The 14,307-nt window shown below is 55.4% G+C and overlaps 3 protein-coding genes across 4 annotated transcripts in view; 1 reads left to right on the top strand and 2 right to left on the bottom strand.

The window, feature by feature from the left end:
- The window catches only part of CNGB1 (cyclic nucleotide gated channel subunit beta 1), a 36,049-nt gene extending 31,846 nt beyond the window's left edge, over positions 1–4,203 (bottom strand). Inside the window, exon 1 of the mRNA XM_041458572.1 lies at positions 4,083–4,203. The gene's annotated coding sequence lies outside the window, so the exon portion shown is untranslated. The remainder of the gene's footprint in view (positions 1–4,082) is intronic.
- Positions 157–9,373, bottom strand: ZNF319 (zinc finger protein 319). 2 transcript variants are annotated; one of them, XM_041458569.1, is made up of 2 exons: positions 9,140–9,373; positions 157–7,680 (listed from the first exon to the last, which is right to left on the bottom strand). In XM_041458569.1, the coding sequence occupies exon 2, from the start codon at positions 7,307–7,309 to the stop codon at positions 5,648–5,650; it is 1,662 nt and encodes a 553-aa protein (XP_041314503.1). In that variant the 5' UTR covers positions 7,310–7,680; positions 9,140–9,373; the 3' UTR covers positions 157–5,647. The 2 variants fall into 2 exon arrangements, with proteins under 2 accessions (XP_041314503.1, XP_041314504.1); XM_041458570.1 differs by having other exon boundaries at positions 9,150–9,373.
- On the top strand, positions 9,368–13,765 carry USB1 (U6 snRNA biogenesis phosphodiesterase 1). The gene is made up of 7 exons (XM_041458571.1): positions 9,368–9,477; positions 9,578–9,729; positions 9,841–10,024; positions 10,506–10,559; positions 11,572–11,677; positions 12,331–12,414; positions 12,718–13,765. The coding sequence occupies exons 1-7, from the start codon at positions 9,374–9,376 to the stop codon at positions 12,820–12,822; spliced, it is 789 nt and encodes a 262-aa protein (XP_041314505.1). The 5' UTR covers positions 9,368–9,373; the 3' UTR covers positions 12,823–13,765.
- Positions 13,766–14,307: the final 542 nt, after the last annotated feature.

Raw genomic sequence — 14,307 nt, 5'->3', positions numbered from 1 at the left:
TCAATTCTACTTCAAAAAAGTTCAGGGGAAAGAAAGAAAAAAAAAAAAAAAAAAATTAAAAAAACCCCAAGCAGAGCCAGACAGAGCACAAAGACAGATGAGGAGGCAGTGCTTGGCACATGGCCTCTGCTCCAGAAACCTTACACACCCACAGGAAGGTATAAATAACTATAAATTTATTAGTAAAGCAAAACCATTTGACACTCACACAGAAGAGCGGGATGTGTTATTACAATATATATACACACATACATGGAGTATCATCTTAGAAACACATGGAGAGCAGTGTTAAAGGCACTGCAAGCCACACAAACCTCAGCAACCTTGGCTGTGACCTCCAACAGCCCCGGGAACTCTACCGGAGTCATGACCACAGGTTGGGAGGCACCCAAGAATCCCACTGACCATGAAGTCCCTCAGATCCACGGCTTGGAGGCACTCAGAAACAAGCCCACGGCCCAGCTCCCACCTGTGGTCCTGCTCTCCCCACGGAGCATCCCAGGCACACTGTGAGAGCAGCATCTTCATACCCAGAAAGTGCCAGAGGCAGCTGCCAGGAGCTGCTGTGGAGGAAGCCGGGCAGCTGGGGAGAAGCTGGGTGCTCACCCGGGCCTGGCTGCCAGCCCCAGACCTCACTGACCTGCCCTTATGAATCTCAGCATTTCACCTGCATGCACAGGAACCTTCCCACAGGTGAACTCACCACCCAATGGAGAAAGAGTCAAATTCTGAAGTATAACAAGAGGGTTTTGCCTACTTTTAATGGTCAGGCTTCAGCTGCAGCCTGGACTTGATGGTAAATACCCAAGGGAAGTGCAGAAAGGGTTCTCCTCCCTCCTCTTCTCCCTGTAAGGGCAGGCTTGAGTGCCCAGAGATGGTCCCAAAACTCTGTCAGAGGATGCTTTCCCCTTTGTCCCCCAGACCAGCACATGGGCCCCAAGACCAGAGCATGAACATCTTCCCACCCAGACTGCAGAGATGGCACCTGCTCACTGGAGAGCTGGCATGGCCACCTGAGCATCCCCATGGTCCCAGGGATGTCCCTGCCACAGCTAACTCAGCTCAGCTTGATGCACTCAAGCTGCTCCACAGCACTCCCAGGGGAACCAACTGCACTGCCTGAGCCCACCCCAGTGCCATGACATCTCCCCAGGAATGTCTGACAGTCCTTCACAGACTTAATCCTCAGCCTTGGAGATGGAAATGGCAGCCCCCACCCCAGTCCCCATTTCCTACAGCTCTACTCTGGCTCTTGGTCCTGGCTTGGATTCACTTGTCAGAGCATGGACCGGCTCCCACGCCAAGCTCCCAGCTCACAGGCATTGCCCCTGCCCAGTGAAATGGATGGCCTGCTGTGGGGAAGGACCAGAAGCACCCACTGGATTCCAGCAAGACTCAGGTCCTAAACACCTGATCTCACCATCAGTGGTTTGGTACCACCAGGATCCAGCCTCAGCCTGGGAAAGGAATTTGGGGCTGGGGAGAGCAGAGGCAGGTGGGAAGGAAGGAAGAGACCTCTCAATCACTAGGGAAGAAGGAATGAAAAACAAACAACTGCTTATAAATAAAGAACTGAACAAAGAAAAGAAGCTGAGAATGTCTTCTGAAAGTATAAGCTGTGGAAGGGAAGGGGCTGAGACAGCTAAAGGCATCCTGTGGGTAGGATCAGGGGAAGTGAAGATCAGTAAAAGCCCAGGTTACAGATTACCTTTTCCTGGACCCAGGACCAGAGGAACAGCAGCCATAGAGAGCAGGACTTAGGACCTGCAGAACACCCATGCAACCTCTGGCCAACCTAACCCTCCTCTCCACCTCCTCAGCAGCATTCTATGCTCAGACTGCCTGCCAAGGAGAACCACCCTTTGGGAGGGACCCCTGCTACCCAGCCCCTCAGCATCCTCAGGTGGACTGCAACCAGGTCTTGAGCTGCCTCGAGCACTTGCCACAGGGCTGGTGGCACACCAGCTCCAGCCCAGCAACTGTTTGAGGTGCTGCAGGGCAGCGAGGAATGCAAGAGGCCAAGCAGAAGCAGGAGCCTGAAAGTTGCTTGAAATAAACACCAGAAGTGAAGTGCAACAGGTACAGAGCAGAGACATGGTTTGCTCCCCAAAGGGCTTTGGCCCCAGCTGCTCTTTGGTTTGAAAAGCAAACAGCAGCAGTCAGCAGAGAGCCCTGCAGTGTGATGCCCCAGGGACATCAGCTGCCAGGCCAGCCCGTGCCTCCCCACGCAGCAGCTCAGTGCTCCTGACACTCTGTGCCTCCTGCTACTTCCACCTCCTCCCACCTCACGGGACAAAACACCACCTAAAGGCACAGCAATGGAGATGGACCTGCTGCCCCCACCACTGTAGGCAACACTGCTGCTTCCAACTAAAAAATGCTCCTATAAAAATATACCCAAAGATCTCTGTGGCCACTCAGTACCCACCCCACAGAGGTCCTCTACCCACAAGCTGCAGCTTCGTGTTCTCCATGGGCTTCTACAGGATTTGGGCTATTGCAGGGCAGCAAATGAAACAAGACTGAGTCACCATGAACTCACAGCCAGCCCTAATAATGATCTTCTAATCCTGCACCATGATGTTTTTGAACCTGGAGGCATCTATTCACCAGCTGATGACCTGGACCTGGGCTCATCCCTGCCAAGCTCCCCTCTCTCCCTGGCATGGGGTGTCTCATGCACACAGCCCTGATGAGTCTCTGCCCAGGGCACTGCTTGGCTACTGCCACATCCTAGGCAGAGCCATAGCTCCTCACTGGGATATCCAGGGCTTTCCCAGCTGCTCAGCAGGAGACAAACACCCCCCAACGTCCCTGTGTCCAGCTGTACCAAGGGGACAGGATCTGGCAGCCCCATGGCTCTGCATAGTGTGGAGCTGTGTCTGGGGCTCACCACCACCCTCCTCTGCTCCAAGTGCCAGGCAGCCACCCAGGCAGCTCCCCTGGGCTCCTGGGGAGGGAAGAGAGCAGGGCACAGCCAGCTGATGATTTCTCCAAACCCCCCTCTGCTGCTTCAGAAAGAAACAGAAGAGCCACAACAGCCCATGGAGGCTGCAGCTGACCCTATCTCACACCCTCCTCCTAGCAAAGATAAGCCTCTCTGCAAGCTCTGAGCCCTGGGCACTGATCCTGGCTGCCAGTGACCACTGAACCCCTGGCAGCTGTGCTGGGCAAGAGCAGAGGAACCACAGCCCAAGGCAGGAACAGAGCATGGGTTCAGATGGGTGCCACAGTCCTCATCTGGTCCCACATTTGAGCCTCCATCACCACCAAGCCCTTCTGCAAAGACAGGATTAGCCTTCCTTTGTTTGGACTCTCTTTTACTCCTACAGTAAAGCATACACTGAACTTACTACATATTAAACAGCAAAAACCAGTTACCTAGAACTAAAGAGCTCTTTAAAAATCCAAGTTACCACATCTTTTTTTTAAAAGATTCTATATGACATCAAGTTAAACTATACAGTATTTTTAATGAATTTTAACAAACTGTTTAAAAAAAAAAGGTAAAACAAAAAAAAGAGGAAAAAGAAACACAGATGGAAAACTTGGTAGGAAGTTCTACATCTTTGAGGCAGCACAAAGTAAGATAACCATCATGGGTCCCTCTTCCTTGGGCAGCAGAGAACACAGTCTGTTTTAATCACCTTAAAGTTGCACATAAAGAAGACACAGCCCAGGGTCTACCCTGTCACTGCCCTGTCCCAGCCCCTGAAAATGCACCCTCTTCCCCTCACCGTGCTGGAAATGGAAAACTAAAGCCCTTCTCCACCTTTCAGACAAGTGTCCCCCAACTGAGATGCAGGCCCAGTCCAACCCTCTGCAATCTGTATACACTTGCTATGGACAACAGTCACTAACCTTGTCCTAATCTCTCGTGCAGCACATGGATAACACCCTGGCTGCTGCTCAAAACCTCACAAGAGCACCACAGACGAGCCAACACCACAGACGAGCTGAGGCTGGCAGGGACCTCTGAAGACCATCAGGTCCAACTCCTTGCTTGCACAGGGTCAACTACAGCAGGTTGTCCAGGACCACATCCAGCCAGGGACTGAACATCTCCAGAGATGGATACTTACTATCTCCAAAGATGGAGGGGGAAGGCTGGGGAACAACCTAGTAGGCACATCTTCAACCTCCAAGGCATCTAACTGACACATAATGGATCTCTTGGACGTGAGAAGCCAGCAAATTCCTGTAGAGGAAAACACCTGAGGCTGCATCAACCTAGGGGAGATTTATTTTTAAGTGATGTTTACAAGAAGTGTGCAAAACCTGAAGAATACAGACGAGGTAAAGAAAGGGCAAAGGGATAAAAAAGGACTCCTGCAAGAGGGGAAAAAATAGATTTCTCCTTTACCCACTGCTAACTTTGCCCTCCCCATGGAGCTGAGCCTGCAGGCCATAAAGGATTCTCCTGGCTCGCTCTGGTTCCTCCAGCAAATCAGACACCAAGCCCCTGGCACATGCTGTGGGTTATGGCTGGCCATGGCAACACCTCTGCAGTTGTAGGTTATTGTAGTGTTCATCTCACCCCTTAGTGTTGGAGCTGTGACAGCTCATTGCCTGACCCTGCTGGAGGTACCACTGTCAGCCCAAGGGGTGCTCAAGGGCACAGAGGCAAGGCAGGAGGAGGCTAAGTCCCTTGGGAAGCAGCTCTTGAATGGCAGGCTTTTGGTTGGGAGCAGGGTATGAATGCTGTAACAGAATCATGGAACTGTTAGGGCTGGAAGGACCTTTGGAGATTATCTAGTCCAACCCCCCTGCTAAGTTAGGGTCACCTAAAGCAGGTTACACAGAAATATGTCTAGGTGGGTTCTGAATGTCTCCAGAGAGGGAGAATCCATGACCTCCTCCCAGGCAGACTGTCCCAGTGCTCCTTGCCATGCTTTGTGGTGGCAGCACAGCGCTTCCTACAGCTCCCTGTGCAGCTGGCAGGGACAGGGGGCAGGCAGGCTCACTCAGAACCCCTGCAGCATGTGACAGCCAGCCACTGCAAAAGCAGCAATGCCAAAGTGCTTTTTGGAGCTGTGAAGCCCCATGGCTTTTCCCTTTCAACACTCTAGAAGGAGGGAGAGCAGGGGAGGCTGGGGCAGTCAATCAACAATAACCATCTGAAATAATGCCCTCAACTGAGCCTGGACCAAGTTGGGAGACCCCAGCAGCAGAAACCTGACATCTCTATGCCAAGCAGCACACCCTGGGAGAAGGGAGGGTTGGCTCTGCCTTGCTCCTAAACCCTCTCCAGAAGGAGAGTCACCCAATCCTCCCCACCTGCCAGGCAGGGCAGGGGAAAAAGGCTGCACGCAAAGAGCTGGTGCTTGCAACAGACAGCTGAGCTCCCAGGACTGGAACTGCAGGTACAGCACAAACTACAGTCTGGGGAACACCAGCATCTGCAGGCATAGTTTCCTCTCTCCACCTCCCTCCTTTCCTTTCCGCCCCTTTGAGATGTCCACATCGTCTGTCGCTACTTCGATACAGGTGGCATGTCTGAGGCCAGAGGAAAGTTTACCTGCCCACACACCGTACCCCCCCTTTCCCCCACACTCCCTGGAGGTTGCCAAGAACCGAGGAGAGGGAAGGGAAGGCTGAGGCTCAGGAGCGTCCCATGCAAGCTGAAAGCCACCGTGGGGCGGGAGGCTCATGGCAAGCAGGCAGCCACCTGGTAGGCACCCTCGGCCGTGTGCTGGACGCTGTGCTCCTGCAGCAGGCCCAAGTCCAGGAACCGTTCCCCGCACCACATGCACTTGTACTGCTGCTCCCGGGCGTGCACGCTGTGGTGCTTGTTGAGGTGCTCACGCTGCTTGAAAGCCTTCTCGCAGGAGGAGCACTTGTAGGGCTTCTCGCCCGTGTGCACGCGCCGGTGGCGCTGCAGGTCCGACGCGTACTTGAACCGCTTTTCACAGTCGGGGCACTTGAGGGGCTTCTCGCGGGCCGGGTCGCAGCGGTGCTGCACGAACTCCGAGGAGGAGAAGAAACGTCTCTCGCAGAGCGTGCACTTGAGCGGCTTCTCGGCGCAGTGGGCCAGCTGGTGCTTCTGCAGAGCCGAGGCCCGCTTGTAGGACTTGTTGCACACCGCGCACTTGAAGGGCCGCTCCGCGTTCTGCACGCACTTGTGCCGCAGCAGTTCCGAGGACTGGTTGAAGCCTTTCTGGCACACGTTGCACTTGAAGAGGTTCTCTATGCCGTGCACGTGCTGGTGGTACACCAGGTGCGAGGGCTGCACGAAGCCCTTCTCGCACAGGTTGCACTTGAAGCGCTCCTCGGCCTTGTGCGTGCGGCGGTGGCGCATGAGCGCGTACTGCTGCTTGAAGCTCATCTGGCACAGGTCGCACTTGAAGGGCCGCTCCTCGCTGTGCGTGCGCTCGTGCTGCCGCAGGTCCGAGGGACGCTTGAAGGCCTTCTGGCACTCCCCGCAGCGGAAGGGCCGCTCCCCGCTGGGCGTGCAGGGGTGCTGCAGCAGCTCCGAGGATTCCTTGAAGTGCAGCTCGCAGATGTTGCACTTGAAGAGGTGCTCCCCCGAGTGCGCGTACATGTGGCGCACCAGGTGGGAGCGGTGCTTGAAGGTCTTCTCGCACACCGTGCACTTGTAGGGCCGCTCCGAGCTGTGCGTCCGCTTGTGGTGCACCAGGTGGGAGGACTGGCTGAAGCTCTTGTCACACAGTGTGCACTTGTACGGCTTCTCACCCGTGTGGATGCGCTCATGCCGGGACAGCTCCGAGAGGTGCTTGAAGGTTTTCTGACAGATGGAGCAGCTATAGGGCTTCTCCGAGGGGTCCAGAGGCTGTGAATGCTCTACCTCGGGAGTCTTGTAGGTCTTCTCACAGATAGAGCACTTCATGGCATTGCCGTTGTGGACATTGTGGTGCTGCGCCAGCGAGGTCAGGAGGGAGAAACCCATCTTGCAAACCCCGCACACAAAGGGCTTCTGCTCCACCTGGATACACTGGTGTTCGAGGAGGTCGGTGGCCTGGTGGAAGATCTTCAGGCACTGGGTACATTGGAAAGAGCGGTCATGGCTTGGCAAGCACTGGTGCTCATGGGGGTTGGAGAGGTGGGCGAGGTCATGGCCACACACACCGCACTTGTGGGATGGCTCTCCAGCCTGGATGGGGGCGTGCTGGTGGTGCTGCAGTCCGGGGTCCGGCTGGAGCAGGATGCCGTACACGGCACAGCCCAGGGGGTTGTCAGCAGTGCTGGGAGGAATGGAGTGCTCTGGGAGGGCGGCTGCCCCAGCGTGGTGCTGCTGCGGTGGCGGCGGCTGCTGTGGTTGCTGCTGTTGCTGCTGCCAGCTTTCTGACATGCTTGGGAAAAAAAATGGGATTTTAGCAGTGATAGCTTCAGCTTCCCGGATGAAAGGGTTCAAGTAAAAGCAAGACCAAAAGATTCTGAGATCCTGATTCCCTGTAAATGATCCCCTCAAGCTGAGACCAGAAAATCCAGCCCACAGCCAGGATCCTGGGAAGAAAAGAGGTGAAGAGACTCCAGAGCCTCCTCCTTAGACCAGCACAGGTTCTTTATGGACTGATTTGGTCTGGCTTTTCCTTCTTTTGGACAAGGGAACAGGAGGCAGAGGCAAGTGCCTTGAAGACGAGAGGAAGCCCTTCTCCGTGCTGGCTGCGATGCACTCCCACTTGTGAAGAGCACAGGATACAACCCAGGAAGCAGCTCTCTCTGCAAGAAAGAGGACAGCTCAAGTCAGGTCTTAGAAGAAATGTGGGCAATTCTCTATCAGCCTTCCCCCATGACTCTCTTTGAAAACTCTCCTGCAGCCCTGCAAAGCTACCAGGAAGCCAGCCTGGCACCAGAGCCCCTCTTGCTGCTGTGCAAAGGGCCTGGGACAAGGAGTTCTCAGCCTGGAAAGGGCTGAGCTCTGCTCAGATACAGCCAGGCACACGTTTGGGTGTTGTGCTCTCCCAAGAGGCAGCACAACTGCCCAGGGCCCGCTCAGCTCAGCCTTGAGTGGGTCACTGGATCTCCAGCACTGCTGTGGCACTGTCCCAGAACATCGGTCTCTCTGCACAGGCTATGCACCAAACGCTGTGCAATCAAGAAGCTACTGGGTTAGATTTTACACATGTCAGTGCAGATCCTAACATGATCCCACCCCAGCTGAAACAGCTCTGTGAAACGGTTCTGTTCCTCCTGCAGCCTGGATATTGAGCCCAATACCCAGGGGATGCATGCAAAGCATTTCCCCCTCTCTGGGCAGCGCTTGTAGACTGGAAGAGCCAGGGAGCTCAGGAGAATATTTGCCCTCAGTGTTATCCTATCCTCAGACAGAACCCACAGGGATCACTCTGTGAAGATAAAAGAAGAGTTAAAGCAGTGGCTTAGCTGAACCTCCTACCAAACCATGTAATAAAAGTACACTGAAGCCAACCAACCTACGCCAGAGCTGCAGCCTGGCCTTGCTACAGAGCATCATCAGGCTTGTGCTCACTGAAAAGTTCCAGCCTTTATAGAGATGTCCAATAAAACCTGGCACCAATTTAAAGAAGAATAAGACCCACCAGCGAGCAACAGACAGCAACCGTGTGAACACACCTCAAGAGAGAAAAAGGTGCAAGCCCTGGTGAACAGCAGCAAGCAACATTCCTGAGCCTTGAGCCCCCAGCCCCATAAAAGCATCCACACGTCTGTGTCAAACCACCTGCCCCCAGGGTAAGGAAATCCTTGGTATACCACAAGAATATTTTTTATGTTTAAAACTATGCAATAAAGAGCACCAGAGAATCCCACTCCCCAGCATCCCCACCTCCACCGGCACTCAGCTGAGACCAGGTTGAGCCCCACAGCTCAGGTAGTCCTGGACCCACCTCTGGCTATGGGGACACTTCATTATTTTGTGCTCCAGCACAGTTTGGGGCAGTAAAGCTCCCAGAGGCTCCATCGCAGCCCTGCCGGCACGCAGGATGCTCTCCTTCTCCTAGAGAGCTCACCTTGACGAAGCGAGGGCTCGCAGTGCCGGTACCTGCACCCGAGCTCGGCGGGACACCAAACTTCAGCCCAGCCCGGGTGCCACCTTCCCCCGCACACACCGCCAACCGGGGCAGGATGAACCCACCGGCGACGCAACCCGGCCGAACGGGGAGGGAAGACTGTGCCCCTCGCAGGAGAGAGCGATACCAACCTTGTCTTACCGAGGGCTCTGCGCGGGGACCCGCGTCGGCGCCAGCTCCAGCCTAACTCATCCCTCCGTGGGAGGTGGAAAGCGACAACCATTTAGGGAGCGCGGTCGGGAGCGCAGAGGTACTTTCAAACTGGCGAGGCGGCCTGCTCGGCATGGCCCGGCTGCTCCCGCCGGGCCCGGGCCGCCTCAGGGCCGCGGGGCGCGGGGGCGGCCGGGGAGCTCGCAGCCGCGGCCATGAGCGCCGCGCTGGTGGGGTACAGCAGCTCCGAGGAGGAGCAGGAGCAGGAGGAGGAAGGGGGGAGCCGGGGCCGCGGAGCGCAGGGGCCCCCTGGGACCAGGTGGGTGCGGTGGGGCGGCGGCGGCGGGAGCGCGCGGGAGGCGGCGGGAGCGCGCGGCCTTCCTCCTCCTCCTCGTTCTCACCCCGCTCCGGTCCCGCAGCGCCGGCCGCCCCCGCCTGCCCGCGCCCGCCGGCCTGCCGGGAGACCCGGACCCGGAGGAGGCCGTGAGCGATGACAGCTCCCGGCACGGCGGCCGCGTGCGCGGCTTCCCCCACGAGCGGGGCAACTGGGCCACGCACGTCTACCTGCCCTGTAGGTACCGGGATGGGACCGGGACGGGACCGGGAGGATGGCGGGACGGAACTCAGCCGCTGCTCCCCGGCTCCCGCCGGTCCCGGCTCCTCTGACGGCGCTGCCCCGCAGACATTGCCCAGGAGGAATTCCTGGAGCTGCTGGAGCTGCTGGTGTCCCGCGCCCGCACCTACGTCCCGTCGCTGGCTGCCATGGAGGAGTTCCACCTGAGCCTCTCGCAGTGCGTGGTGCTGCGCTACCACTGGATTGAGCCCTTCGTTCGCTCGCTCAGGGAGCGCCTGGCCGCCTTCCACAGGTGGGTTTGGCAGAGCCCCGGGACAGCGCTCCTCACACCCCTGCTCTGCCCTCGGGATCCGTGCTTTGCCAGCATCCATGCCCTAAGGTGTCCCTGGCAGCTGGTGCTGCGAACATTAAAGCCCTGGGGATTTTTCCTCACTGCCTCAGGATCTGTCGCCAGGTTTTGGCTTTCCAGGATCAGGCTAGAGCTGTGCCATCCTCTAAGCCATGGATGGTTTTGTTGCTTACGTCTGGCTCAGGCCCTGGCTGAGCATCAGCTGCTTCAGGGCTTCTGTCACTGTTCCGGCTTTGGAGGGCTGGAAATGGGAGGGGAATTAATTGATTTGGACCCCAAAATGTTCTGGTTGCACCAATTTGGTATGATTGCAGCATATATTTGCCTGTATCTTTCCATGGCTTGGTAACAGTCCTGGCCTCTCCTCATCTTCTCCTTTTTTATTTTTTTCCCTGCAGCTGAAATAGGATCTTTCTTATTTCAGGTTCTTTTGCGTGGCTGACCAAGTGAAGGTTTACACCAACCAGAACAAAACCAGGTGAGTGCACAGTGGAGCAGCCTGCCTGCCCCAGGACAAGCCTGAGCAAGTTGCTGGGTGGATGGGAAGTGTCACCCTGCCTGTCCCACGGCTGGGCTGTGTGACAACACAGTATGTGATCACCTCCAGATCATCTCCAGACATTTCACACCTTTCCCCAGCCATCTGTACAAATTTTTAGCTTTGGCAGTGATTCTCTGCAAGCCTTGGGTCACATTAGCCGGAATGCACAGCCTGGGGCGAGAAGAGTGGGACCACCTCTTTTGGCAGCAGTGCCAGTCGTGAAACAGTAGTGCAGGTCTTCCAAGAGCTGGAGAGAAATAGCTGAGATGGTGCTAATTCTCCTGGGCGCCAGCTCAGAAGCCTGATTCCAATGGAATGCAATTAATTTTTTTTGAATGTCAAAGGAAAGGTGATTAAAATTGCAGAAAGTTGCTGAATCTGGTGGGAAAGGCAGCCCAATATAGTCATGGGTAGGAAAAAATGGATATGGAACCTGAGTGATGCTCGAATCTTCTGCTTCCTCTTGGAAAGGAAGAAATGATTAGTCTCAATGACTCTAGAAAGTGTCATCCCAACAGTCCTGGAGGAGGTGCTGACTTCTTTGTCATATCTCTCCAGCTTGGCACTTCCCATTCCCTGCTTCCTCTCACACTGTAAAACCTCACCAACAACTTCCACTTTTTTAACGCAGCTCCTGCATGGGCATGGCACTCTGCTGAAATTCCCATCCAGTGCATCCTTTGCCTAGAAAACTGATTTTCATGTCCCAAAAGGTACTAGGCTAATCTAGTAAATCTACATGGTTTATCATCCAGTGCTGCTTCTCCCTGCTACCACATCTTCTGTTTTTCTTCAGAATACAATCAGCATCATTGTTTTAAACCTGGCATTCCCCAGATTTCCTTGTGTTAGGGAGTAGGGAACTTGCCCAGTAGGAATGAAGTATTCTCAGGGCTGTGCTTTCTGCAGCATGAAAGGGTGCTTGCTGTCTCTCCTTGCCTTTCTTTAGGACCTTTATTGGCTTGGAGGTCTCTGCTGGGCATTTCCAGCTGCTGGAGCTGGTCTCGGAGGTGGATGGCGTTCTAGAGGAATTTGACCTTCCCACATTCTACAAGGTGAGGCGTTTCCTGCTTGCTCCCCTGCCAGTCTGGACATGCCAGCTGGTTCCCTGCGAGATGTTCACTCAAATAAACAGGAGGCAGTTGCAGTGGCTGCCCTGCTGTGCATGGAAACAGGGCTGTCCTAGGATAGAATGGGCACTGTGGGACTGAGGACAATCCTTGTGTCTTTGCTTTGGGCAGCTTGCTTGGGCATTAGTCCAGCCTTTTTGCTTAGTACTAGCTTTGGGAACAGGTTTGGGATTTTGAAGGGCCAGACCCCAGTTTGTCTGTCTCTAGAGCCAAGCAGGGAGCTCATGTGGGTTATTCAGGCCCATGTACCTGCTCTGGGACCAGTTCTGAGAGATTCTTCAAGGACAGTGGGGAGAAGTTGAGCACAGAGCTGCAGAGTTGAGCACAGGGAGGCTGGGAACCAGGCAGCCTTGCCCACTGGTGTCCAGAGGGGCTGGGGTGGGAAGCCAGGACTCCTCTTGCCTCCAGCACTGTCCATATCAGCTCTGCAGCTGTTGAGTTGGCAGAGGGGACTCCCAGCTTTGGGATCCTCCAGCCTCTGTGATCCCAGGCAGGGCAGAAGCATCTCCCTCTATGGCTCTGTGCACTGACCAAAGCCTCCTTTAGCCCTCACATCCTTATCCCTGTTTTGCCCTCAGAACCCATCGTTCCACATCAGCTTGGCCTGGTGCGTCGGGGACCTGTCTGGCAGGCTGGAAGGGCAGTGTCTGCGGGAGCTCCAGGTGCGTCCCCACAGACAGGGCTGGTGTGGAGAGCAGGGGGAGGGCAGAGCTGCAGTCCAGCCACATCTCCCTGCCAGGGCTGGAGAGTGGGACATTCTCTTCAACCAAGCAGGACAAACTTCAGTGGGCTGAAAGACGAGAAGCTTTTGGAGGGAGCGTGAGTTAAATCACCCTCCTGAGGGAAGTCAGAGGCTTCCCAGCTGCAAATGGCTTTGTCTGTGACTTGCCTCAGAGAGGGAGCTGCCAACTCCATCCTCTGGCAGATCCACTTTCCTGGTACTGACTCCTGTCTCTGTTTTCCAGGACATTGTGGATGGGTTTGAGGAGTCAGCATTCCTGCTGCGTATCCAATGGGAGCAAATCCGCTGCAAGTCAGGGAACAAGTACTTCTCCTTCCCCTTGAGGTAGGGGCGGGTGGGGCTGTGCCTTTTGGAGCCTGGAAGAGCCTGACACCAGAACAAGGACCGTGGTCTGGCACAGCTCTGCGTGGCGTGGGCTGTCACGCACCTCTGCGCTCTTCTTGCCTGCTCAGCGTCTCTGCGGTGTTTGTGGCCTCAAGTCGGGCCACTTCCAGTTTGAGCTGCTGGCTGAAGAAAAGTGTGTTTGTAGCAGATTTCATCCTCGCTGCTGGATGTGCTGCCGTCAGCACTGGCGGTTCCAGAGATCCCACGGTCGCTAATTTCACTGACTTTTTTTAAAAAAGAAAAAAAAAATCTTCAAAAGCCATAGATGCCTTATGGGAAGGAGGAAGAAGGTAGCGTGGGAAGCTGCTACTAAAGGGAGAGTGTCTCACACAGTGGGAAGTAGCACTGCCAGATTGTTGGGAGGCTCTGGGCATGTTTTGAGTAGCAAGAGGGAAGAACATGGAGCTGGATCCTCTTCCCTGAGTGTTTTCCTACTGTAAGCCAGCTTGGACAAGCTCCTGAGTCATGTTGTGTCCCTCTCCCACTGCTGCTGCTGCCTCTGCAGAGACATTTGAGAGTCTGATCCTTTTGCCAAAGGACAAGAGCTTGCTGCCAGGTGTGGGTGAGCCCTGGAACGGACAGTGTCAGTGTTTGCCTAGGCTGGGAGGGCAGTGCCCACAGGTGAGTCAAGGGGTGGCGGCTCCTGCCCAGGCTCCACACTTTTTCCCCGTGTGATCAGCACCCCAGGTGGATGATGATCCAGGGGATTGCAGGCTGGACACTGTCCCTTGGGAGAAACTCCTTTTTAATCCTTTTGTCCTTGTGGCTGGTCAGCTGCAACTTCTCAGGTAGTTGGAACAGGATGCTGATGTGATGCCCTGAGTCTTTTATTCCATGTCTGTCCAGGACTTCTGAGCAGTAAAAATCCGTTTCCTTGTGTCATAAAATTGTGTCTGTGGTGTATTTCAGCTGTTTCCTTTTAGACATGCACAAGTCCTGCAGGCTTCACGTGATGCAAGTGCTCTGTAAGCTCCTGTGAGCTCCGTGCTGCCTGTCCTGGCACAGAGAGTGGCTTTGTCTGTGGGAGCATCTCCACACAGTCGGGATTTGTGTCCCTGGGAGCATGGCAGCCAGTTGCTGCTGCCAGCAGCCTTTTGAAGTCCTTAACAAAAAAATCTGTTAAGTCTTTAGCCAGTTAGTTTCCGGGATGGGGACCTGCAAGATAAGTTTCTTTTGGGGGAAAGAAAAACAAACAAAGAGATATATTTAGCCCCTGGGGACTTGAGCGAAACCGGTTTCTCCGAGGTTAATGCTCAACCACCGGCCCCAGCCGGGCCTGGCACTGCACCCGGTTGTGTAACGCCGGGTGTCAGAGACCCGCGGGACAGGGCACGGTGGCGGTGGGGGCAAAGTCGGGGGATGTGGGGGCTGCCGGCAGGGCCGATGCAGGCAGCGGGGCGGTGCGGGGCCGGTGCGGGCAGCGGGGCGG

This window comes from Pyrgilauda ruficollis, unplaced genomic scaffold (assembly GCF_017590135.1).
Source record: "Pyrgilauda ruficollis isolate IOZ18807 unplaced genomic scaffold, ASM1759013v1 scaffold13, whole genome shotgun sequence".
NCBI lineage: Eukaryota > Metazoa > Chordata > Aves > Passeriformes > Passeridae > Pyrgilauda > Pyrgilauda ruficollis.
Note: the sequence above shows the minus strand (reverse complement) of the source record. Positions and strands in the feature narration are given on the sequence as shown.